The 24,208-nt window shown below is 50.0% G+C and overlaps 1 protein-coding gene across 7 annotated transcripts in view; it reads right to left on the reverse strand.

Moving 5' to 3' along the window:
- MEF2D (myocyte enhancer factor 2D) overlaps window positions 1-24,208 on the reverse strand; it is a 100,275-nt gene that overhangs the window by 33,621 nt on the left and 42,446 nt on the right. For all 7 annotated transcript variants that reach the window (XM_064732719.1, XM_064732725.1, XM_064732721.1 and 4 more), the window contains 3 exons: window positions 18,835-19,133; window positions 12,806-13,009; window positions 1,931-2,068 (listed from right to left, as the gene is read on the reverse strand). In XM_064732719.1, coding sequence (XP_064588789.1) covers window positions 1,931-2,068; window positions 12,806-13,009; window positions 18,835-18,888 — 396 coding nt within the window. In that variant the 5' untranslated portion in view covers window positions 18,889-19,133. The remainder of the gene's footprint in view (window positions 1-1,930; window positions 2,069-12,805; window positions 13,010-18,834; window positions 19,134-24,208) is intronic.

The raw sequence follows: 24,208 nt of genomic DNA on the forward strand, positions 1-24,208 counted from the left end.
GTCTCCTTCAACCACACACTCCACCTGCACTGCCCGGCCCCTTGCTGCCAGGGAGGTTTAGTGGGGGAGCCAGATGCTGTGCCTTGATGAGGAGCCACCCAGCACTTGAATGCCACCTGCTGAAAGGACCTCTGGGCACAGATTGTCCCTTTGGATTGGCCTGTCTGGATGATGGGAGCCTGCTCAGGGCCCTCCCTTTGCAGCAGACACGTTGTGAGGCTGAGCAGCCCCTGCTCATGAGGGTTCTGCACTAAGGACAAAGCTCAGGTGGCTTTTCAGCTTATTTTCCACCATGGCAGGTGCTGGAGGGGTGCATGTCCTGCTGGGGCTCTACTCCCACCCCACACACCGTGGCAAGGTGGGAATCTGCACCCCCCTAGAGAAACCAGGGAGGCTGAGGTAGATCCATGTCCTGACAGAGCTAATCCTGCCCTGAACCCCTCCCCTCGCTGTCACAGCAGAGCTGCAAGAGATCATCACCACCTGCACTTCCCTCCACCCCCTCAGCCCTCCCAGGTCTCAGGGCAGCCTCCTCACCCCCTCCACTCTGAGATCTAGGGGATCAAAATGCAGGTTTTGGGATCCTTATCCAAATGCAGATTTTGGGATCCTTATCCAAATGCAGGTTTTGGGATCCTTATCCAAATGCAGGTTTTGGGATCCTTATCCAAATGCAGATTTTGGGATCCTTATCAAAATGCAGATTTTGGGATCCTTATCCAAATGCAGGTTTTGGGATCCTTATCCAAATGCAGATTTTGGGATCCTTATCAAAATGCAGATTTTGGGATCCTTATCCAAATGCAGGTTTTGGGATCCTTGCGAGGCTCGTAGAGCAACACAGCGCTGAGTCAGCAAAAAGGAATCCCAAAACCTGAAGATTTCACAAGGCCCAGCTCTCAACAAAAGCCAGAATTTTAACTTGTGGGGGCTTGCAAAGCACAGAAGGGCAGATTATTTTGGGTGGGGCTGTGTGTGTGTGTCACTTTTGCTGTGCTGCATCCAGGCCTGGACAGGAGCCTCCCCCCTGCTCCCACAGCATTAATTACTGCTGCAGCAACTCGGGGCTAATCCCCTGAAGAGCCCTTGCCTGCATCAATAGTCTCTGCTCCCTTGAACTAACAACTAATTTGAAACGTGTCCCCCCTCCTCCTCCTCCTCCCGTCTCCTGACACAAATCCCTTTCAGCACTGTCCTGATGCCACCCCAGTGCCAGTGACAGCTCTGGGATCACAGGCTAAAACCTCCCTGGATTGCTGCCACAGCCACCAGCTGCCCTGAGGGCTCGGTGGATTTGGGGGGAATTAATGTGGAATAGCCCAAACCAAGCTGAGCTTTGCAGGGATGTGAGAGGTCGGCACTTGCCACCAGCTCACATGAACACTGGGATCTCAACCCAGACAAAAATCTGATTTTTTTGAGGAAAAGAGGGTGAAAAAGGAGATCCTGACCCAGTAGAGGAGATGAGACAAGCTGAACTGCCTGGCTAGAACCAAGGAGGGTCAGGAATGATTCTCCCAGGGAAGGGCACTCGAGAGCCAGGTGCATTCAGGGCTGCAGGGGCTGCTTGGCATCGGCTCCAAAGCAAAGCCATGCAAAATCCAAAATCCACCCCCCCATCACCTGGAGGCACCGGGGAGGGGACCGGGGGGTGCTGCAGGCCACCAGCTACTCACTGCGAGCCGGTAACTCTGCATCATTTTATCAAACTCCTCATCAATCTTTTTATATTTCTCCTCCGTCTGCGGGGTCAGAGCAAACACTTCGTCCCCCTCGGGGCTCTCGCACTCCCTGTGCTTCTTGTTCAGCGCCTGTTACGTGTGGGGGACACGGGGGGAGCAGGGACAGGGCGAGGGGAGGTCGAACAGAAGAGAAACAAAACAGAAAAGAACATATAATGAAGGATTTCCAGCCACGGGCAGGTACTTACACCATATCTCTTGAACAGGATATCCAGATCCTCGCTGCCTTTGCGGTATTTATCCTCCATCAAGGGGCTCTGGTCTATGGAGTCGTCGCCGTCGGGCTCTGGGCTGTCACAGCCGTTAAAACCTTTCTTTCTTAACGTCTGAAAACACAACCGGAACAGTCTGAGATGGGGAACAGGGGCAGCTCCCCATGGAAACTCAGGGCACCACTGGGAATGTTCCTCTGTCTGCTCGGGGGTGCCCTGACCCCCAGGGAGCTCTGGCTGTGACCCTCATCCATGGAGAAAGTTTCCTGAAATATTCCTGTGGTATATTTCCAGAATATACCACAATCCACAGAAGTGTGAAATAGATTATAGAGAGTAGTGCGGGTGCATCACTTGGTGAGAAATTGAGGTTTTGGGGTTTTTAGTATGTACAGGGTGTCATCCTGGGTTTCTTCTTCCTTCTTCTCCATGGGTTTGGGTGGCATTTTGTAATTGGGCAGAAAAGTCCCCATTGGGATCAGTTATTGGGTTAAAAGGGAAAATAATCCAGGTGTCAGCTCTTAATTGGATAGTTTAGTCTTAAAAGACCTTGTAACAAAAGATTATTGGCCATTTTGTGCCTTCTAATGAAAAGCTGCAGAACTCATGGTTGTGACGCTGTTTTACTGATAATAATAAACACCTGAGTGTTTATTTAAACATGAACTACCATCTCAAGTGCCTTCAATCCAGACACAGAGAAACCAACAACTGGTACCACCACAGGTCCTCCCAAGAACCTCCCCTGGACCAGGATTTGCCCCTGTACAAATCAACAGCATCACCCCAAGACATCAGTGACATCCATGGGGTTAAAAAAATCAGGACACAACCCCTGCGGTTTGATGCCAGCTTAGAAATTACAGCATGGGGAGCAGCAGAGAGAAACTTCCTTGTTTTCAAAGGTTCTGTTCATACCAGGATTGAATCCAGCCATGCATAAACTCAGGACCCCCAAGAACCTCCCCTGGACCAGGAATTGCCGCTGCACAAATCAACATCACCCCAAGATGCTACTGACCTCCATGGGGTTAAAAAATCAGGATACAACCCCTGAGATTTGATGCCAGAGTGTCTCTAATTTAGGAATTACAGCATGGGGAGCAGCAGAGAGAAACTTCCTTGTTTTCAAAGGTTCTGTTTATACCAGGACTGAATTTGGCCCTGCATGAACTCAGGTTCCCCCAAGAACCTCCCCTGGACCAGGATTTGCCCCTGTACAAGTCAACAACATCACCCCAAGATGTTGCTGAGCTCAGTGGGGTTTAAAAATCAGGATACAGCTCCTGGGGTTTGATGCCAGGGTGTCTCTAATTAAGGAATTACAGCATGGGGAGCAGCAGAGAGAAACTTCCTTGTTTTGTATACCAGGACTGAATTTGGTCCTGCATGAACTCAGGACCCCCAAGAACCTCCCCTGGACCAGGATTTGCCCCTGTACAAATCAACAGCATCAACCCAAGACATCAGTGACATCCATGGGGTTAAAAAGTCAAGATACAACCCCTGAGACTTGATGCCAGAGTGTCTCTGATTTAGAAATTACAGCACGGGGAGCAGCAGAGAGAAACTTCCTTGTTTTCAAAGGTTCTGTTTACACCAGGACTGAATTTGGCCCTGCATGAACTCAGGCATCTTTGTCACCTTCAGGTGCCACAACATCACAAAGGAGAAAAATAACCTTCATGCTCTTTGCTGTCCTGCAAAAAACAGGGAAAACCTACTTACAAACAGCCAGAGAGGAAAATAAACCCCGAAATTACAAGCAAGTTGTCCAATCTGACAGAATTTCCTGACAAAAGCAGACGAGTGGCATCTGCCAAACGCTAAGGTGCCACAGGAGGGGCATCACAGGACAGGGCAGGTGGCACAGTGACAGCTGGGGGTGACACAGGGGGTGATGGTGGCAGCAAAGCCCACGCCAAGGCTGGGCTCACACACAGGAGAGGTTTGGGCACTGCTGCACCGAGGTAATGAGGTGAGACAGGAGGAGCCCAGGGAGCACAGGGCACAGCGACACCCCAACGTCCCTCTCTCATCTTCAGCAGCTCACTGAGATCCACTTTGAATCCTTCTATTTTCAACACACCAAAAGCAATTAAGGCATTATGATGGAACCAGCACTTGCCAACTCTTTTTTCTTTTTTTGCAGGAGTCAAAGATACAGAATTTCCTGGAAGTCTTCATCCCTTTTCATGCCAAATTCAGCAGGGAAAAAGAAAAAAAAACCAGAAAGTCTTGACAATTCTCTGCCTTCCTAAACAGCAACAAACATCTCAGTTCTGAGGCCAAAGCTTATTTGGGAGTGGCTCTTCAGCTACCTGAGAGCTCCAGGAAAGGAAACACAGGGCCTCTGGGGGCAATAAAAGTGCAGTGAATAAATCCCAGATGGGCTGGGAACGCTGCTGGCGGGATCTGCTCAGCACCACAGGTTGGGCTCCCTGGATCCTTCTGCAGGCAATGGGCACCACACCCAGCCCAGCCTGTTCTCCATCCAGCTGAACAATTTCACAATATTCTCCATTAAAATTGCTCCTTCCTGGGCCTTCCCAGCACCACTTTCACCCTCATTTCTGGATTCACAGAGGGGAAATGTTCTTGTTCACATACCAAAAAACTCCACTCACTCCTGACCATGGTGGTGTCTGGTGTCACCAGTAATTCCTGACACCGAATAATTATTAACTAATTACCTGATAATAATGATGATTAATAATACTTATACCTAACATTAATATTATACCTAATATATTGTATTGTATTGTATTAAATTGTATTGCATTGTAATATATTATATTGTATTGTATTGTATTATATTGTATAATATTGTATTATATTGTATTGTATTGCATTGTAATATATTGTATTATATGATATATGATATGATATGATATGATATGATATGATATATGATATATTATATTATATTATATTATATTATATTATATTATATTATATTATATTATTATATTGTATAATATTATATTGCATTATATTGTATTATATTATATTACATTATATTACATTATATTATATTATATTACATTGCAATACATTACATTATATTATATTACATTACATTATATTATTTTGTATAATATTATATTGCATTATATTGTATTATATTATATTATATTGTATTACATTATATTACATTACATTATATTACATTATATTATATTAATATATTATATTATAATAATAACTTGGTAATTCCTGGTGTCCCTAATTCCCGTCTGTAGAACAAGGCAATGGGAATCAGTCACTGCCATGAGCAGGAGATTCCCAGGCCTTTTTCTGCAGTTTCCTCAGGACTTTTCCCTATTAATTTTCTATTTTTGTACGTGTCCTTGTTTGTTCTCAGAATGGCCCAAAAGAGGAAGAGGTGCTGCTGCTGGGGAAGGAACAGCTTTGCTTTTTTTTGATTTTTTTTTTTCCTAAACCTTTTGTTTCGCCGACACAGCCAAAAGACGGAAAGTTGAGCTTTTCTCTAAAAAAAAAAATAAGTTTTTTTTTTCTTTTTCTCTTTCAAAGGCAAAATGGAAACAAGTTGTTCCATGAGCAGTGAAGCAATGGAGCTGGGTTTCCTTCAGGCACTGCAGAAACTCTCTGGTGTCCAACACAGGGCTGTGCCCACCCCAACACAATTCCCTTTGCAGGGACAGGAGCCGGAGCTCTCATTTCTGCTCTCCCATCCCTGCATGGGGACTGGGAAGGTAATTCGTCCAAAAAAATCCAAATCAAATCAAAATAAAAAAAAAATTAAAAAAAAAAATTAAAAATCAAATCAAAAATTTTAAAAAATCAAAATTTAAAAAATCAAATCAAAATCAAAATCAAAAAAATCAAATCAAAATCGAATCAAAATCAAATCAAAACCCAAAAAATCAAAATCAAATCAAAATAAACAAGCCAAATCAAAATCGAATCAAAATAAAAAAAGAATTAAATGAAATCAAAATAAAAAAATCAAAATCAAATCAAAATAAAAAATCAAATCAAAATCAAATAAAAATCAAAATCAAATCAAAATCAAATCAAAATAAAAAATCAAATCAAAAAATCAAAATCAAATCAAAATAAAAAATCAAATCAAAATAAAATCAGAATCAAATCAAAATCAAATCAAAATAAAATCAGAATCAAATCAAAATCAAATCAAAATCAAAAATCAAATCAAAATCAAAAAATCAAAATCAAGTCAAAATCAAAAATCAAATCAAAATAAAATCAAGATCAAAAAATCAAAATAAAATCAAAATAAAAAAAATTAAAAAATTAAATTTAAATCAAAATCCAAAACATTAAAATCAAATCAAAGTCAAAAAAATCTCTGAAAATTCCTCTCCTCCAGCAACAGCTGTTGGCAGATTCAGAAGATGTGGGGATTCACAGAACACCCAAAGGAGGGAACCTCAAATGGGATTTTTCAAGAGGTTTCAGCTTTTAAAAACATCATTTTGAAAGGGAGGTTTTTAGGCAGCTCCCTGCCTGTATCTGACACCAGAACCAAGCACAGGACGAGCACAGGGCTGCCACCAGCAGCCCCAGCATTTTCACATAATAAATGGCAAAAAATTAAAAAATAAATTTTAAAATTATAAAATAAAACCTAAAAAAAATTTAAATTAAACACATAAAATCATCCTGGGGGTTGTTCCCTCAACAAGGGTGTCAAGGAAAGCAGTGGAATGGGGTGGATGTGGCTTTGCTCACCTGAAAATCTCACAGCATCACCTCTTCATCTCCCCTCAGCTCCTTCTCTAACACTCTTTGTGTTTGCTAACCAGCTTTGCCTGGCGTTTTGCTCTCCCATAAAATCAGCCTAATTTCACTTTCTGACCTTGCAGGTGGGGTTGCAGATGATGAGGTGTAGGGGCACTATGTTCAACATCCTGCTAATCAGAAACCCACCACAGCCACATTGTCTTTTTAAGCCACACAAAATCATCCTGGGGGTTGTTCCCTCAACAAGGGTGTCAAGGAAAGCAGTGGATTGGAGTGGATGTGGCTTTGCTCACCTGAAAATCTCACAGCATCACCTCTTCATCTCCCCCCAGCTCCTCCTCTAACACATCTCTGTGTTTGCTAACCAGCTTTGCCTTGGTGTTTTTGCTCTCCCCATAAAAAATCAGCCATAATTTCACTGTCTCTGAGTTTCTTGCAGGGTGGGTTTGCAGCTGTGGTGTCCCCATCCCTGCTCCTGCACGAAACCCACCACAGCCCCAGCATTTTGCCTTTTCTAAGCCCACACAAAATCATCCTGGGGGTTGTTCCCTCAACAAGGGTGTCAAGGAAAGCAGTGGAATGGGGTGGATGTGGCTTTGCTCACCCCTTCACATCTCACAGCATCACCTCTTCATCTCTCCCCAGCTCCTTCTCTAACACTCTTTGTGTTTGCTAACCAGCTTTGCCTTGGTGTTTTTGCTCTCCCCAGCCACCAGTGCTGTAAAATCAGCCAGAACTTCACTGTCTGTGAGACCCATTGTCTCTGAGACTCTGGGTTTGCAGCAGCTGAGCAGTGAGGGGCAGCTGTGGTGTCACCATCCCTGCTCCTGCAGGAAACCCACCAGCAGCCCCAGGAAACATCAAACCAGACAAAAAAAATCCTTCCTGCAAACCTGTGAGCTGGGACAGCGACCCTGAGCTGGGACTGTGACCTTGGGGCTGGATTGTGACCCTGTGACACCGTGAGGAGCTGCAGGGAAGGGGACGGGGACAAAGCCCAGGGCTGAGCTCGGCAGCACAGCAAGCACCAGGCTGGAGTGGCAGCAGGACACGAGCCAGGGCAGCGTGCCTTGCAGCATCTGCTGCTCTCTGAGACAACAAAATGAGAGCTTGGGGACAACAAAATGCCATTTCCAGCCATACGGGCGTTGGCTGCTGCTTCTTTGGGGTTTTTTTGCAAAAAAAAAAAAAAATTAAAATGTGCATCCCACATTTTGAGCTTTTTTGTTGAGATGATGTAAAAGGAAAATAATTCTGCTGGAGCAGGAGTCAAACCCAAAGATTCCTGTGTTTGGGATCTCTGCAAGGTCTTTTAGAAAAGAACTTTCCTTCTCGTTCCTCTTCTTTTATTTTGCCAGGGGAAAAAAAAAAACAGAAAATGTAAAGAGGTTTTCAGGAAACCTTTCTGTCACTGGGCTGCAGCCAGCAGAACACAACAATTTCTCATATGGAAGAGATTTAAAAGCAGTTCCTTTACAGCAGAAAATTTTCAGAAAGAACCAGGGGGAGAATTTCCCATTGCAAAGCCCAATCGGTCATCACCTGCCCCTCAGATCCCCCCGTTCCATCAGGACCCACTGCACATCCTGCTTTTCCAGGCAATATTCTCACTGCCATGAGTGCAGCTCTCAGGGGAGCAGATTTCCAATTTGAAGAGGGGAAGAGAGCAGCAGGAAATGCAGAACATGTGAGAGGAAACGATGCTCAGCCAGGATGCAGCCCACTTCCCTTAGAGGAGGGAGCCTCAACCACTCTGGCCTTTGGGGAAGTCTGGATGAGGATAAGGATGAGGATGAGGATGAAGACACTGACACTGGCAGCTGCCCCTGCGTTTCAGCATCCTGCAGAATGTCTGATTTAACACATCCTGCGGAGTGACAACCAGGAAAGCGAATCAGGGGGGAAAATCAGCCCCTCCAGGACACCCAGCCAAGGACGGGGCAGGAACAGCTGGGTGCCTTTAAGTGGCTGTGGAGCATCCTGGTGCTCGGTGAGCTCTGCCCTGCCCAAGGCCCCTCTGAGGAGCTGGCACGTCAGCCGGGCTGGCAGGAAACGAGAAGCGACAGCGAGCCCCAAAGCCGGCGTGATCCCGGCTGGGCGGGCACGTGGCACCCGGCGTGCCCGGCTGGGGGCTCAGCTGGGCCCCCCCAGCCAGGAAAGCCCCCTCTCTGCAGCACGGAGATTTGCTCTGACTTAAAAGCCTGCAGGAACCAGGGTTTTGTCTGGCGGGGGTTGTGTGGGTGAATCCTGATGGGCACTGCAGAGCCCTGGCACTGCTGGAACCCACCCTGGCAGCACCCAGGACATCCCTCTGGCCAGACCCCTGCCAGGGGGCACAGGGACCCTGGCACGGAGCCCAAAATGCCCAAAATGTGGGTTTGATTATGACCCATGGAGCAAATTACCAACCTTGTATGAAGATGTGCAAGCCATGACAAATTAAGTACAGTAACAGTGAAGCTATCACGGGGTGGAAAAGTAGATTTTTTGGGGTTTTTGGTATGGGGGTTCAGGAGGCAAGATGGACAGAACTGGTCATGCCCAGCCTTTCTCCTTCTTCTTCTTGGCCTCCATCTTCTGCTGTGATGGTGGCACTTTTAGATTGGTTTAGAGTGGAAGCTCACTGTCTAACATAGGTGATAGGTATTGGGAAGCTATTGTAAATATCGTACAGGTAGTTTTTAGTATTAAAAACTAACACCACCCCAAGGGCTGGAAACAATTACCAGCTTTGTGTGAGGAGTTACAAGCCACACGAGTTAAAGTAGAATGATAGTGAAGTTATCATGGGGTGAAAAATAGATTTCTTGAGGTTTTTGGTATGGGGGTTCAGGAGGCAAGATGGAGGGATCTGGGCATGTCCAGCCTTTCTGCTTCTTCTTCTTCTTCTTGGCCTCCATCTTCTGCTGTGATGGTGGCACTTTTAGATTGGTTTAGAGTGGAAGATCACTGTCTAACATAGGTATTGGGAAGTAATTGTAAATATTGTACAGGTAGTTTTTTGTATAAAGACATAACACCACCCAGGGGCAGGCAGAGTGCCTGGAACTGTCCTGCTGGATGGACCTCAGCAGGCCAGGAGAAAATTTTTTATAGATAAGATAAAATAAACAACCTTGAGACCGAGAAATGAAGAGCCCTGACTCCTTCTTCAAGTGCTGGGCTGGGAAAAGAGACTTTGGAACTTTTCTCGGGGTCACTCTGAGCAGCTAAAGGAATGACTGGGCCCCAAAAGGCAGCTGGGGTGTGGAACCCTTCCTGAGCTAGGGCTGGGTGTGCTCAGCATGGAGCAGCTCTGCCTCTCACTAAATATCCAGGGGAGAGACCCCTCGAGGACATTCCTGTGCCCTCAGTCCCACTCTCAGATGCACCTCCCCAGCACCAAAAACCAGCAGATCTCATGCTTGCTGCTGTTTTAAAATGTAATTTGGACAGAGCAACTCATCCTGCCCCAGGAGCCCTCAGCCTGGCAGTGCTTGGCTTCAGAGCCTCTGCTCGCTTCCCTTCCACCAGAAAAACAAAATCAAAAGGTTTCTGCCTCAGTTCCTCCAGGTCCTGGCTGCTCCTCATCCTCCCTGAGATGCTGCCAGAGCCACTCAGGGCTGAATCCCTCAGCAGGAAAGACAGGCAGACATCCCAGGGAAGGTGGGTTGGTGCAGCAGCCCCTTGAAATCCACTTAAAATCACATTTGGTGGCAAATTCCCAGCCTGGCTTGTCACAGTCTCTAAATGCTCAGTGTGGGGAAGCTTCCAGAGTGAGAAGATGCTTTTGGTGAGTCAAGTTCAACTGGGAACCCTCAAGAAACAGGAGATAAATTGGATTAGTGTGCAGTGGGGACACAGCTGGGCTGTTGGAACCTGACCTGGGCGAGGAGAAACAGAAATCAGCCCCAAGAGCAGGAATGGGGGGCACGGGTTCAGAAAACATTAAAAATCCTCAAGCAGCCCCAACCCTGCTCCCAGACAAGACAAGGACGAGGAGGGGATGCTTGAGCAGCCTCCAAACCTGCAGGTTTTGCTCCATGAGAGCTCTGCCAGCAACCCAAGCCTAGCCCAGCGTGTTTGGGTTTTTTCCTTTGCCATCCACCAATATCCTTCCGCTCCCGATGTTCCTCTCTGGCTGGCTTTGGATGCAGATCCAGCTTTTCATGTGGTGCAAACACAACGTTTCTTTGGGTGCCAAGGACTGTGTGTAACTTGTCTGCTTGGGAGTGTTTGCATCTTGGACCATAAGGGAACAGAGAAGGCTGCCCAAAATGTTGATGGTATTTTTAGGCCAAGACAAATCTGTTCGATGCTGCGAGCGCGGGTTGAGCATCCCGGAGAGGCTGCCAGCATCTGCACAGCAAAAGGGGGCATGACCTGCCTCCAACTGGCCAAAAAGGACATTTTGGAAGCATTTTTAAGGCCCCTACAAAGCTGTGCAGTGGCAGAAGGGTCTCCAAAGCCGCCAGCAAAGGAAGGCAGATGTTGTGAGATGCTCGGCTCAGCCATGGGGTGAAAACCTCAAATCTCTCAAAAAGACACATTTTACAGAGAATAAAAAAGAAAGCAAGATTTTTGGGGGAAGAGGCAGGCTGGGTTTTTTTCCCTTCTCCTTCATGAAATCAAAGGCTGAGCACAGTGGCCAAGGGGCACCAAAGAAATTCAAAAGCAGAAGCTCAATTCCTCCAGCAGTGCAGGCTGTGCTGCTCCACTCTGCCACAGTGGCTCTGAGGGCATTAACTGATGCCCATAATGCCACTAATGACAAACTCAAGCCCTTCATTTGTCTGTCTGTCCAGGTTTAATGGCAGCTGCCCCCATGCTGAGGTCCCTGCAGCTCCATCTGCCCAGCCACTGTGAGGGACAGGATGTGACCAAGGACCAAGGCACTGCTGGCACTGCCCTGAGAGCCAAATGTGCCCCATGCTCCCTCTGCCAGCATCAGGGACAAGGACAAAGCTCAGCAGAGAGCCAGTGTGGGCATCTGAGCATCTCCTGCGATGCCAGCAGGCTGGAGGAGAGCAGCCTTGAAGTGGGCACAGTTTGGGCATGGTGCCAGTGGCAGAGCTGGGCGTGGGTCAGGCTGGTGGTTGGGCCATCCTTGGAGAGCCACAAAACACAGGCAAGGCAAGCCTTGAGCAAAGCCACCAAGCCATGAGCTTGGCCATGCTTTGAGCAGGCCCTGGACCATCCCATGAGCTTGGCCATGCTTTGAGCAGGCCCTGGACCATCCCATGAGCTTGGCCATGCTTTAAACAGGCCCTGGACCATTCCATGATCATGGCCATGCTTTGAGCAGGCCCTGGACCATCCCATGAGCTTGGCCATGCTTTGAGCAGGCCCTGGGCCATTCCATGAGCTTGGCCATGCTTTGAGCAGGCCCTGGACCATCCCAACTGGTCCATCCCATGATCATGGCCATGCTTTAAACAGGCCCTGGACCATCCCAACTGGACCATCCATGAGCTTGGCCATGCTTTGAGCAGGCCCTGGGCCATCCCATGATCATGGCCATGCTTTGAGCAGGCCCTGGATCATCCCAACTGGTCCATCCCATGATCTTGGCCATGCTTTAAACAGGCTCTGGACCATCCCATGATCATGGCCATGCTTTGAGCAGGCCCTGGACCATCCCATGATCTTGGCCATGCTTTGAGCAGGCCCTGGACCATCCCATGAGCTTGGCCATGCTTTAAACAGGCCCTGGACCATCCCATGAGCTTGGCCATGCTTTGAGCAGGCCCTGGACCATCCCACCTGAATTCCCCTGCAATTTGGCCACTGGTGCCCTCCCACAACCCTACTGTGCCTGAGTATCAGGTGGGGGCAATGTCACCAGGTGTCGCCAGCTGCACCAGGCACTCCAGCAGCAGCCCAAATCCTTCTCCTGGTTTGCCTGGATTCCACAGCAAGGTCCCACAGAGCAAACCTGCACCTCAAGCTTCAGGACATCAGGTCACCACACAACCTGGAGACAACTCCACCACCCAGAACAGCCTATTTCCATGGGTTTGCTGAACCCAAACCATTCCAAATCCATCTGAGTGTGGCAGATCTGCTGGCTCCATGCCCTCCCAGCACACAGAGTGGTCCCAGCCCAAGCCCTGGCCCCACCCTGGGGGCACAGCTGGGCCTCACCTCGATGATGTCGGCGTTGGTCCGGCTCTCGTGGGGCTCGTTGTACTCGGTGTACTTGAGCAGCACCTTGTCCATGTCGGTGCTGGCATACTGGAACAGCTTGTTGGAGTGGTTGAAGATGATGAGGGCGATCTCACAGTCGCACAGCACGCTCAGCTCGTAGGCTTTCTTCATCAGGCCAAACTTACGCTTGGTGAAGGTCACCTGAAAGCAAGGACAGCCATGGTCAGGAGCTGTGGTCACCCTGTCACAGACTCAACAGCTCCCAGAGACAAATGGAATGACCACAGCAGGAAGAGCAAAAGGAAGGGGAATGCAGAAGGAATGTTCTGTCTCAGTTTCCCCAACTGGACCCAACCCCAAGCTCTCCTCTCTCGCCTCCCTCTTCCCAACGGTTCCTATTGCTGCCTATTTTGGGATCCTCCAAAGGCAGACACTTCACAAGCACAAAGATGATTATCAGCCTTGGAAATCACATATTGCCAAATCAAGAGAAAATAAATTTCAGCAAAATCCCCAGCAGAGCTGCCATCTGTCCGGGGGCTGCGGGTTTTGAAGTGGAATATTCGAGCCATGGAGATCTTGTCCTCACTTGCTGCAGCTGCTGCTGTGAGTGCCCAACCCTGGGGGCCACAGAGCTGGGGCTCAGCACCCCAAAACCGCCCAGGGGTGCTCACTCTCCTGCTCACCAGCTCCATTTATCCCTTCTCCACGGGCACCACGAGCCCCTCTGTGCCAGGAACTGCACTTCCACCTTGCTGAACCAAAACCTCCCACCTTGCTGTCCCTTTGTGGGACCTCACTGGGGTGTTCTCCTTTCCTTGCCTGCCCAGCTGGGGTCCCCTGCCTCCCCAGCCTGCCTTGAGCTGTAAGCAGGGCAGGAGTGATCCTGGAGGGCTGGCTGGGGCTGGGGCTGGGCGCTGGCTCCAGCAGCAGCTCCAGCTGCAGGGCAGACGTTGGGCTCTGACTCCCAGCCCACGCTCAGCTCTCACCACCACACTGCTAACAGGAGCCAGCTGGGGCAGAGGGAGCTGGTTTGGGGCTCCCTGGCCCTGCTGCAGTGCAGACAGAGCTGCTGAGGGTCCCCCACCCCCAGAACACGCAGCACACTGACGGGGAAGGCACGAGGCCTGGCCAATGCTCTCTCAACAAATAAAAAACAGAAAAAGAAAATAAGAGGCAGGAGGTCATGGCTTTGTGCTAAGCATTGCTCTGAGGGCAAAGCAGCCTCCAGGGAAGGGCTGGAGATGAGCTGAGGTGCCAAGACCTGCTCCCTCTCCACATGGGAAGGCTCCACTCCACTCTGGGTCTCCACCACAGCATCAATTTTGCAGCTGAGCAGCTTTAATTCCCAGAGCTGAGGGAGGGGAGTGAATGAGGCTGCTGCACCCCAGCCACAGTCCATGGAGCAGGGGCAGCTCTGGGCACACTTGGCAGGGGGAGCTGCTGCCCCTCCCCACCACCTCCCAGAGATAATGAAGCACTAATGAGATTCAGCTCTAATCGCCTCAGCCCCTGCAAAGTGCAGGGCTGGTCCCTGTGCTGCTGCGGCCGCCACGTGCTCTGGGCACTCACATCACACCAGCACCAGCCCAGTGCACTCTGCTCAAATCAAATCACCTGAGGGCAGCTCCCTTCACCCACAGCTCCCCCTCCCCAGCAGCATTCTGCACTTCTCAGCCACCCAAAACCTCTGCTGGGGGGCAGCTCCCAACACAGGAGCTGGCAGTGCCACAGGTGGGAGCCAGCTGTGGTTCTGCTCCTGCAGCTGTGGCAGGACGGGCTCTAAAACCAAAACCTGTTCCTCTGTCCCTTCCCCACCAGGACCTGTCCCTCTGCCCCTTTTCCCACCAGGACCTGTCCCTCTGTCCCCTTTTCCCACCAGGACCTGTCCCTCTGTCCCCTTCCCCACCAGGACCTGTCCCTCTGTCCCTTCCCCACCAGGACCTGTCTCTCTGTCCCCATCCCCACCAGGACCTGTCCCTCTGTCCCCTTTTCTCACCAGGACCTGTCTCTCTGTCCCCTTTTCCCACCAGGACCTGTCTCTCTGTCCCCTTCCCCACCAGGACCTGTCCCTCTGTCCCTTTTCTCACCAGGACCTGTCTCTCTTCCTTCCCCCTCCTGCTTCCCCATCCCCACCAGGACCTGTCCCTCTGTCCCCTTTTCCCACCAGGACCTGTCCCTCTGTCCCTGCTGGGGTGGCCTCCAGGCTCTGACTGACCCTCCAAGCAGCTGGAGGAGCTCCAGGAGGAAAACACGAGGGTGTCCACCAGAACAAGAGCCCAGGGCTGTTCCTGCAGCCACAGTGCCAGGGACACCTGGCCAAACCACACCTTGATGGGTTCAGCCACCAAGACTGGAGGCAATGGGGTGAGGCTGAGATGTGGGGTCCAATCAATGGGGCCTTGAAGAGTGGGGACAAGCCTGGTTTGGGTTCTTGAGCAGTGAAAATGTGGGGTCACCTTCCTCAAACCAACCAGCAACCTGGGCACAGCTCAAACACAAACCACCAAATTATCCCTCCAGAGATGGGGGGATATTCCCTCTGCAGAAACCACACCTTGATGGGTTCAGCCACCAAGACTGGAGGCAATGGGGTGAGGCTGAGATGTGGGGTCCAATCAATGGGGCCTTGAAGAGCAGGGACAAGCCTGGTTTGGGTTCTTGAGCAGTGAAAATGTGGGGTCACCTTCCCCAAATGAACCAGCAACCTGGGCACAGCTCAAACACAAACCACCAAATTATCCCTCCAGAGATGGGGGGATATTCCCTCTGCAGAAACCACACCTTGCTGGGCACCACAATGGGCTCAGCCAAGACTGGAGGCAATGGGGCGAGGCTGAGATGAGGGGTGCAATCAATAGGGCCTTGAAGAGCAGGGACAAGCCTGGTTTGGGTTCTTGAGCAGTGAAAAGTGTGGGATCACCTTCCTCAAACCAACCAGCAAACTGAGCACAGCTCAGAACACAAACCACCAAATTACCCCTCTAGAGATGGGGGGATATTCCCTGTGCAGACAGGGCCCAAGAGCATCCCTCTCTTGCAGAGAAAATCAAAGATTTGCCATTTAGCCAGCACATCACACAAAAGCATCACCTACCAGGGCTTTGTGCATCCACTCATGACCTGGGACAGAAACCTCAAACCTCCCCTGACACTGTGCATGAGGCTCATCCAGAAGAATTAACCTTGTAAGTCTAAGAGGGTAATCAAATCTCATGCTCCAGGGCATAAGCCGATCACCAAAGGGGTCAGGAAGGAATTACTGCCCCACACTAGCAGGGGATTTTTTGCCTTTCCCCTGATGTAAACCATATTGGCAGTTGCCAGAGTCAGCAGCCTGGCCCTGAAGGACTGACGGCCTGATCTGTTGTGGCAAATCCTCTGCAGTAATTCCTCTAATGACATTAGTGACTCTTACTTGCTCCTCTCCTCCCCTGGTTCTGGCTGCTGCTGGAATTCACAGAATCACACACTGGGTTGGGTTGGAAGGGATCTAAAAGCTCATCTTGTCCCACCCCAGGTTCTTCCACTATCCCAGGCTGCTCCAAGCCCTGTCCAGCCTGGCCTTGGACATTTCCAGGGATGGGGCAACCACAGCTCCTCTGTGCCAGGGCCTCCCCACCCTCACAGGGAAGAATTTTCTCCTGATATCCAACCTAAATCTCCTTATTTTCAGTTCAAAACCATTCTCCCTTTGTCCTGTCACTCCAGGTCCTTGTCCAAAGTCCCTCTCCAGCTTTCCAGAGCCCTTTTAGATCTCCATGGAGCCTTCTCCAGGCTGAACAGCCCCAGCCTGGCTCCAGAGCATCTCCATGGCCTCCTCTGGACCCACCCCAGCAGCTCCAGGAGCTCAAGGAGCCACCAGGACACGCCAAGGAGACACCAGGCATGCCAAGGAGCCACCCAGACATGCCAAGGAGCCACCAGGCATGCCAAGGAGCCACCCAGGAATGCCAAGGAGCCACCAGGACATGCCAAGGAGCCACCAGGATATGCCAAGGAGGCACCAGGACATGCCAAGGAGCCACAAGGACATGCCAAGGAGCCACAAGGACATGCCAAGGAGCCACCAGGACATGCCAAGGAGCCACCAGGCACGCCAAGGAGCCACCAGGCATGCCAAGGAGGCACCAGGCATGGCAAGGAGTCACCAGGACATCTAAGAAGCCACCCAGGCATGCCAAGGAGCCACCAGGAATGCCAAGGAGCCACAAGGCATGCCAAGGAGCCACCAGGATGTGCCAAGGAGCCACCAGGACATGCCAAGGAGCCACCAGGACATGCCAAGGAGCCACCAGGACATGCCAAGGAGCCACACCAGCATGGCAAGGAGTCACCAGAACATGCCAAGGAGACACCAGGCATGCCAAGGAGCCACCCAGGCATGCCAAGGAGCCACCAGGAATGCCAAGGAGCCACCAGGACATGCCAAGGAGCCACCAGGAATGCCAAGGAGCCACACCAGCATGGCAAGGAGTCACCAGGACATGCCAAGGAGACACCAGGATGTGCCAAGGTGCCACCCAGCATGCCTGCAGCACTCCTTTACCATGCAATGTCCCATCTTCCTGCATGTCCTTTTTTCCCAGAGAAAGGGAGCAGTGAAATCTGATGGCAAAGCTGTGCTGGTGGCCAATTCAGCTGCTGCTCTGCTGCCACCCCATTTGATCAGGCTGCTTTCTGAGAGCAAGGCAAGATGTGCTGCTCTGGGTTGGGGAGTGAAGCTCCCGTGCTGGGTTTTGGAAGAACCAGCCAGGGAAAAGCAGTGTCCCCCAGCCCAGGGAACTGGGATTTGGGGACACCAGAGAGGCACTAAAGCCATCACACCCAGCCCAGCAGAGCAGCTCCTGCTGCCAAATCCCACCCAGGGCTCATCCCTCATCCCTCAGGAACATCCCATCACTCAGCTGCTGCCTCCTTCCTTCCCCCAAGGTCTATCCAGCCATTCCCCTCCAGCATTTCCAATTATTTTCCATTTGTCTGAACAAGGCTCCAGTCACTGCAGATCCCTCACTCCCCTGTGCACCCCATAAAATCCACTCCAGATCCTCCAACAACCCCTGAGGCTCTGTTTCCTCCTCAGGATGGATATAAACAGCCCCAGGAGCAACTGGGACATCAGCAGAAATATCTGATGCTCACCCCAGCCCCCACCACCAAGTTATAATGAGGAAAATCTGCCATTTCCTATTGTTTTGCTGAGGAGCAATAAAGTGGTTCATCCAATTCTGTTCTCTGACACTCTTTAAGGATTAGGAATATATCCACATGGTTTTTTTCCCGGTTTTTTCTGTTTTTCTAGAGTGAAAGTGGCAGGAAAGAAGCGTGGCAGCTCATGCTGGACTAAAGGCAGCTTGGATCTGCTGGAGCACAGAAAGCAAAGCCTGGAAGTCCTGTGGTAATGGGAAATACACGGACAGAACCATCCCAGAGCAAACCTGAGCTGGCAAAGTGCTGCTGCTCCAGCACTGCAGTTTAAGGAACATGGAAATTTGGGAATAATCTGCTGGTTTTTGTTTTCCCTCTGAGATATATGAATACATTCCTGCACACATGCACATGCGTGTCTTGGGCTTGGCTTCAAAAGAGCCCAAGGAAAAAAGCCCTGGAGTCATTTAAGTCTACAATTGAGGAGGGAGGAAAAAAAAAAGGGAATAATTTGAGTTGTTTGCGTTCAGCAAAATGGATACTTGTTGTGGCTGTTTTTTATTGGAAAAACCACATGGAAAATGTCAACTGAAATATATTTTCTGCAAGACAAAAATAAATTTAAAAAAAAAGGGAGGGGGGAACTAACTAAGTGGAGAAGATACTTTCTTCTGGAAAAGCACTTAGATGGAAACAGCTCCAGGAGCTCCAAGGCGAGGAGCAACGCCTGGATCTGCCTGGATCCGGCCTAAATCTCTGCTTGTTTTATGGAATGGGAGAAGCACAGCTCTGATAGCCCAGAGTGGGATGGAAATGGGAAATTTTGGAGCCCCCGAGGGCAGCAGGGTGAGGAGGAGGAGCAGGGACACAGCACTGACCTGCCGGTTGCGCTCGTCCGTGATCCGCTGGATCTGGATCTTTTTCCTCCCCATCTTCTCGGCAAATCCTCAGCACAGCCGGGACCACTGGGGCTCAGGGAGGGGAGCAGCAACCCCACTTTAGGATGCTTGCATCCAAGAGCCTGGGGGGCTTTTCTCTCAGGCAGAAAACAAACCCCAAAAAAAAAAGCCAAAACAAAAAAAAAAAAATATTTCGGCGCGGCTCCGTGCTCAGTTCATGGTACCGGCCTGCACAGGCTGACCCAGCGGCGATGAGACGTCAGCAGCTGCTCAGAAACCTGCACAGGGACAGAGACAGGAGTGAGAAACTGATCCCCAACCCCATCCAGCACCCCCTCAGCACCCAAATCACACCCTCTGCTTCTTTGTCCCACCCAGCTCAGGGATTTATTTCTCCAAGAAGCCCAAGGATGGAGGCCAGCAACACACAGGACACACGATGCTGGGTGAGGAGGAGGAGGTGGCAGCAGGGAGCCCCTGAATCCCTGCTCCTCTGTGACACTTTTTTTTCTTTTTTTTTTTTTTTCTCTTAATAAAGTCATAAGCAGTCGAGAGGCTGGTGATTAGCTGGGGCAATTTAAATCCGTCTCCAGTTTCTGCACTAATCTCCAATTTGGAATTTTCAAATGTCTTTATTTGATTGCTTGAAAGGAACCTTATAACCAGGCACAGAAACCTCATTTTTATAGGGGAAGGAGGACTCTGAAGGCAGCTGAGACAGCCTGGCCTTCACAGGGTGTTTCCATGGATCTGGGGGTTGTCTTGTGCCCAAAACTCTCCCCAAAGGGACAAATTCTGCAGATCTCAGGGGCTCCCATGTTAATCTGCATCCCCCAGCACCAGAGGCTGCATCCAGATGTACCAGGGCACCTCTGGCACAGCCCCCCAGCCCATCTCATGCCATTTTCCAGCACTGCAGAGAGGGGACAAAGAGGGAATTTCAGTTCATTTTCCACAGGTATGCCTTTCTCCCTGCTCTCTGAGCAGCTGGATAACAGCAGTGATAACACTGCATTTAAGGCAAGGTGCCCTGTGCCAAGACCCAGGCAAAGGGAAAAGCCAGGCCCAAAATAGCTTCCTATCTGCCTCGACTTGGCAGTCCCCAGCCTTGTCACAAAAAGCATTGAAAAACTCAAAAGCTTTTTCTCCCAAATTCAAAGCAGCGGCCACAGCCAACCCGACCAAGCTCCTCCTGCTCCTCTCCCACCCCAGAGCACCCCCAGACCCTGCTGAAGACCTTGGCCCATCCTTCACCTCCTCACCAGACCATGCTCCAACAACAAACCCAAATGTCTCACTCCCACACTCGGTTTTGGGGTTCACTGAGTCATGTGAGTCACTTCATCTTTTTCTCTGCTTTTTTGGGGGGGTAAAGTTATTCATCGTGAATAACTTTATTATTGGTTATTCATCCATTTTTTGGTTATTCATCAATTTATTGGTTATTCATCGACCATGTTCTGTGGTTTCAGTGCAGGAGAACAGGGAGTCTTTCCCCCATCCTGACATCCACAATTTGCCCTCCAGGGAGGATGAGGTATGGGGAGGCCAGGAAGAAGATCAGAGGGACAAAGGGCAGCAAAACCTGGGGTTTTGACCCATAAATCCCATCAGTAAGACTCTGTGCAAGGACAGACCTTACAGGGGTGGCATTTAATTCCTGAGTCCTTATTTACCAAAATAGGTGCATGTTCCCTTCCCAGCAACAAACAGGAGCAACCATCCAGCTGTGAGGAGCACTGTCACCACGGGGAACACTGGGCCAGTGCCACAGGCATCCTTTGGCTGCTGCTCCCCATCCCACCATGGGAAGCCCCAAAAATACAGGTCCAGAGCATCACCAGTTTTGGGGTATCACCAGTTTTGGGGTATCAACAATTCTGGGGCATCACCAGTTTTGGATTAGGGTTAGGCATCACCAGTTCTGGGGTGTCAACAGTTCTGGGGCATCACCAGTTCTGGGGTATCAACAATTCTGGGGCATCACCAGTTTTGGGGTATCACCAATTCTGGGCATCACCAGCTCTGGGGCATCACCAGTTCTGGGCATCACCAGTTCTGGGCATCCCCAGTCCCAGAGCATCCCCAGTTCCAGAGCATCACTGCTCCAGCTCACACCATGTGAGCATCCCTCAAAGGTCAGTGATACAGCAAGAGCCAAAAGGAAAATGAGGATTTTTATTTCATCCACCTGCAGTGTCCTCTTGGTATTTCCCTCACTGTGAGCCCACAGCCCAAAGGCTCAGAACCAAGATGAGGATTTTGCACACACAAAGAAATTTTGGAAGAGGAGGAACTTTTTGTTGGGTTTGCTTTGCTGCTTTTCCCTTCAGAGTCGCCACTTCTCTAAACTGGCTGAAAAATATTCACCTTCAGCATCTTCAAAACCACAAAGTAGCAACAGCTCCACAACCAGACACAGGGCAAGATGCTAATTCTTTCCGTGTGCTGCAGCTCTTGGACAGAGAAATGCTCTGAAAGACAGCAGATTTACTGTCCAAACCAGAGAGGAACTCTCCAGAAGCAACAATAAACACTGCAGAACAACGGGCAGTAAATTTCAACTGAGTGAAAGGAAACATATTTTAACACAATTTCGTTGTGGGACTTGTTCACAGGATGCTATGGCAGCCAAGAGCTGCACAGTGCTCAAAGGGATGGGATGTTTGTAGGGACGAGGAGAAAACCCCAGGGCTGCTCATCCCTGCCCTCAGCCCCACACCAGCTGCTGTTCCTTACATGGGATTCCAACCACACTGCTCTCCCCAGGCCACAAACACACCCCAAGTGTTTCAAACCAAATCCCCTTTTTTCAGCCACCAAACCAGGTTCCTCCTGCTGCTCTGAGCCCTGACTCTGCATCCTCAGCACCTTGGCTGGATGGGGACCATGCTCCCAGCAGCCTCAGGCTTTGCTCAAAGGTGACTTAACAGGTTTTTGCTCATCATCATGGGGAGAAAAGGAACTCTTGACCCCTGTGCCCTGCATGAGAAGGAAAACACCCCATGGGGAGGGCAGCCCTTGGCTGGGGTGAGGAGGAGGATGGAGAAGAGCACAGAATGTTTGCTGCCCTCCAAATGCACCTGACAAAGGGGATTTCAAACCCCTCCCTTTTCTCTTCATGGAATTGGGGTTTTGGGGTGAGTTTATTTGGTTTTAGGTTGGGTTTTTTCCCCCACCTTATTTTTAAACCCAGGTATTTTCACGTTTCCTGCCCAGGTGGCTCTTTCAGAAAGTCCAACCAACTGGTTTGAGTTTCTGAACAGCAGCTGGAAGAGCAAGAAACCTGGAGAGCACCCTCATCTCTGCTGGCACTGCTGCTGGGGCTCAGCCCCAAGCCAGGAGGATCCCCTCTGCCCCTGGGGCTCCCTCTCCTTCACCAAATTGCTCTGGCTCCCTCATTGCCCAGCCTGAGGCACCAAGATCAGCCAGGACCCTCCTCTGTGACCAGGTGGGATTTAAGCACCTGAACCCTGCACAGACAAGCACCCAGAGTGTCGGGGTCTCTGCTGCTCAGAATGACCCCGAGAAAAGTTCCAAAGTTTCTTTTCCCAGCCTGGTGCTTGAAGAAGCAGTTAGGGCTCTTCATTTCTCAGTCTCAAGGTTGTTTATTTTATCTTATCTATAAAAAATTTTCTCCTGCCCTGCTGAGGTCCATCCAGCAGGACAGTTCCAGGCACTCTGCCTGTCCCCAGGGTGGTGTTATGTCTTTATACTAAAAACTACGTGTACATTATTTACAATAACTTCCCAATACCTATCACCATGTTAGACAGTGAGCTTCTACTCTAAACCAATCCAAAAGTGCCACCATCACAGCAGAAGATGGAGGCCAAGAAGAAGAAGCAGAAAGGCTGGACATGCCCAGATTCCTCCATCTTGCCTCCTGAACCCCCATTCTGAAAACCCCAAAATCTACTTTTCCACCCCGTGATAACTTCACTAATATTCCACTTAAACTGTTGTGGCTTGCAGATCTTCATCTAAGGTTGGTAATTTGCTCCATGGGTCATAATGAAACCCACAGGGGCATTTTGGGCTCTGTGCCAGGGTCCCTGTGCCCCCTGGCAGGGTCTGGGCTGCTCAGGACAGCCAGAGGGATGCCCTGGGTGCTGACACCACAGCACAGGACTGCTACAAGGAGCTGAGCTCCTAAATAACCTCTCACTTTTGGGGTCTGAAATTATTTTACATACAATAACCCCACTCATTAAATCGTCATCTCCTTCTCTGACAGCAGCTTCTTCCTTTCTCCTGAGCCTCCTTTTCCAAGGAAACCATCCCAGCTCCCACACCCTGCCAAGGAGGGCCCAAGGGCATGGAAAAGGAGCTGCAAACCCGCTGGAAAAAGCCACCCTGACCCTGTTGCAGTGGCAGGAACCTCAGGCAGGCTCAGGGAATTGAGCACGAGGAGCTCTGGGCTGGAGGAGCTCCCCCCTCCCCGCTCTCAGCTCGCACAAGTGTGACTATCACGGCAATTAGCACACATGCCAATTAACTCCGAGCAGGTGCTGGTTAACTCTGTGCTGAGTAATTCATCCCCGGCTCGCAGTAAATTGCTCCAAATTGGAGAGACAGGCGAGAGAGCAGAGTTAGCATTTTGCAAATGGGGGGGAAGAAAGAAAGAAAAAGCGCAGAGGAATCTCAGCTGGGAGATGTTTTTACAAAACAAGGGAGCTGGGGGGCTGAATCCCCAGCTCATGAGCTGAGGACACACAGGAGCTGAGATCTCTTTCAAGTCTTTATTTCTGGATGATTTTTTAAAATCTCCTGTACAAACTTCTGATGTGTTTCACCTACTTCTAAGTGGTTTCACCTTTGCTTTGCACAAGCAGCAGGGGCTCTGCGCTGCTCTGTCACTTTTCCAGCCCCACGTTTCTCTGGGCACAAGCAGGGGACACTGAGAGTCTCACATCCACTTTCTACGGCCATTTGCTATTTTTAATATACTTTTATTGCATCCCTTTTTAGTTGCTCCTTGCTAAAGTTAGCTCCACACACCTCCCCTTCTCCAGAGCAAAAGGAATTCTGCTGCCCTTCCTTAACACCCCCCTTGCAGTGCTGTGTGCTCTCAGCACAATGTCAGCTGAAAGAAACCAAACCTTGGCCATGCAGCTGCAGAGGCAAGATCAAAAAGATTAATCTGAAAGCTTTAGGAAGATAAATAAAGGCAAATAAACGCATCCTTTCCAAAAAAATGTTATTTTCCTTTGGAGCTCTTTGCTTTTTCCCAGCATGTGGCACCGTGCTCCTCGATGCAGGAACACACAGCAGAGCCAGTGACATGAGGGAGGGCAAAATTGGGATGGGCTGGCACCAGTTCAAGGGATGTTTTCCTCATCTCCATCCCCAA

This window comes from Zonotrichia leucophrys, chromosome 25 (assembly GCF_028769735.1).
Source record: "Zonotrichia leucophrys gambelii isolate GWCS_2022_RI chromosome 25, RI_Zleu_2.0, whole genome shotgun sequence".
Classification (NCBI taxonomy): domain Eukaryota; kingdom Metazoa; phylum Chordata; class Aves; order Passeriformes; family Passerellidae; genus Zonotrichia; species Zonotrichia leucophrys.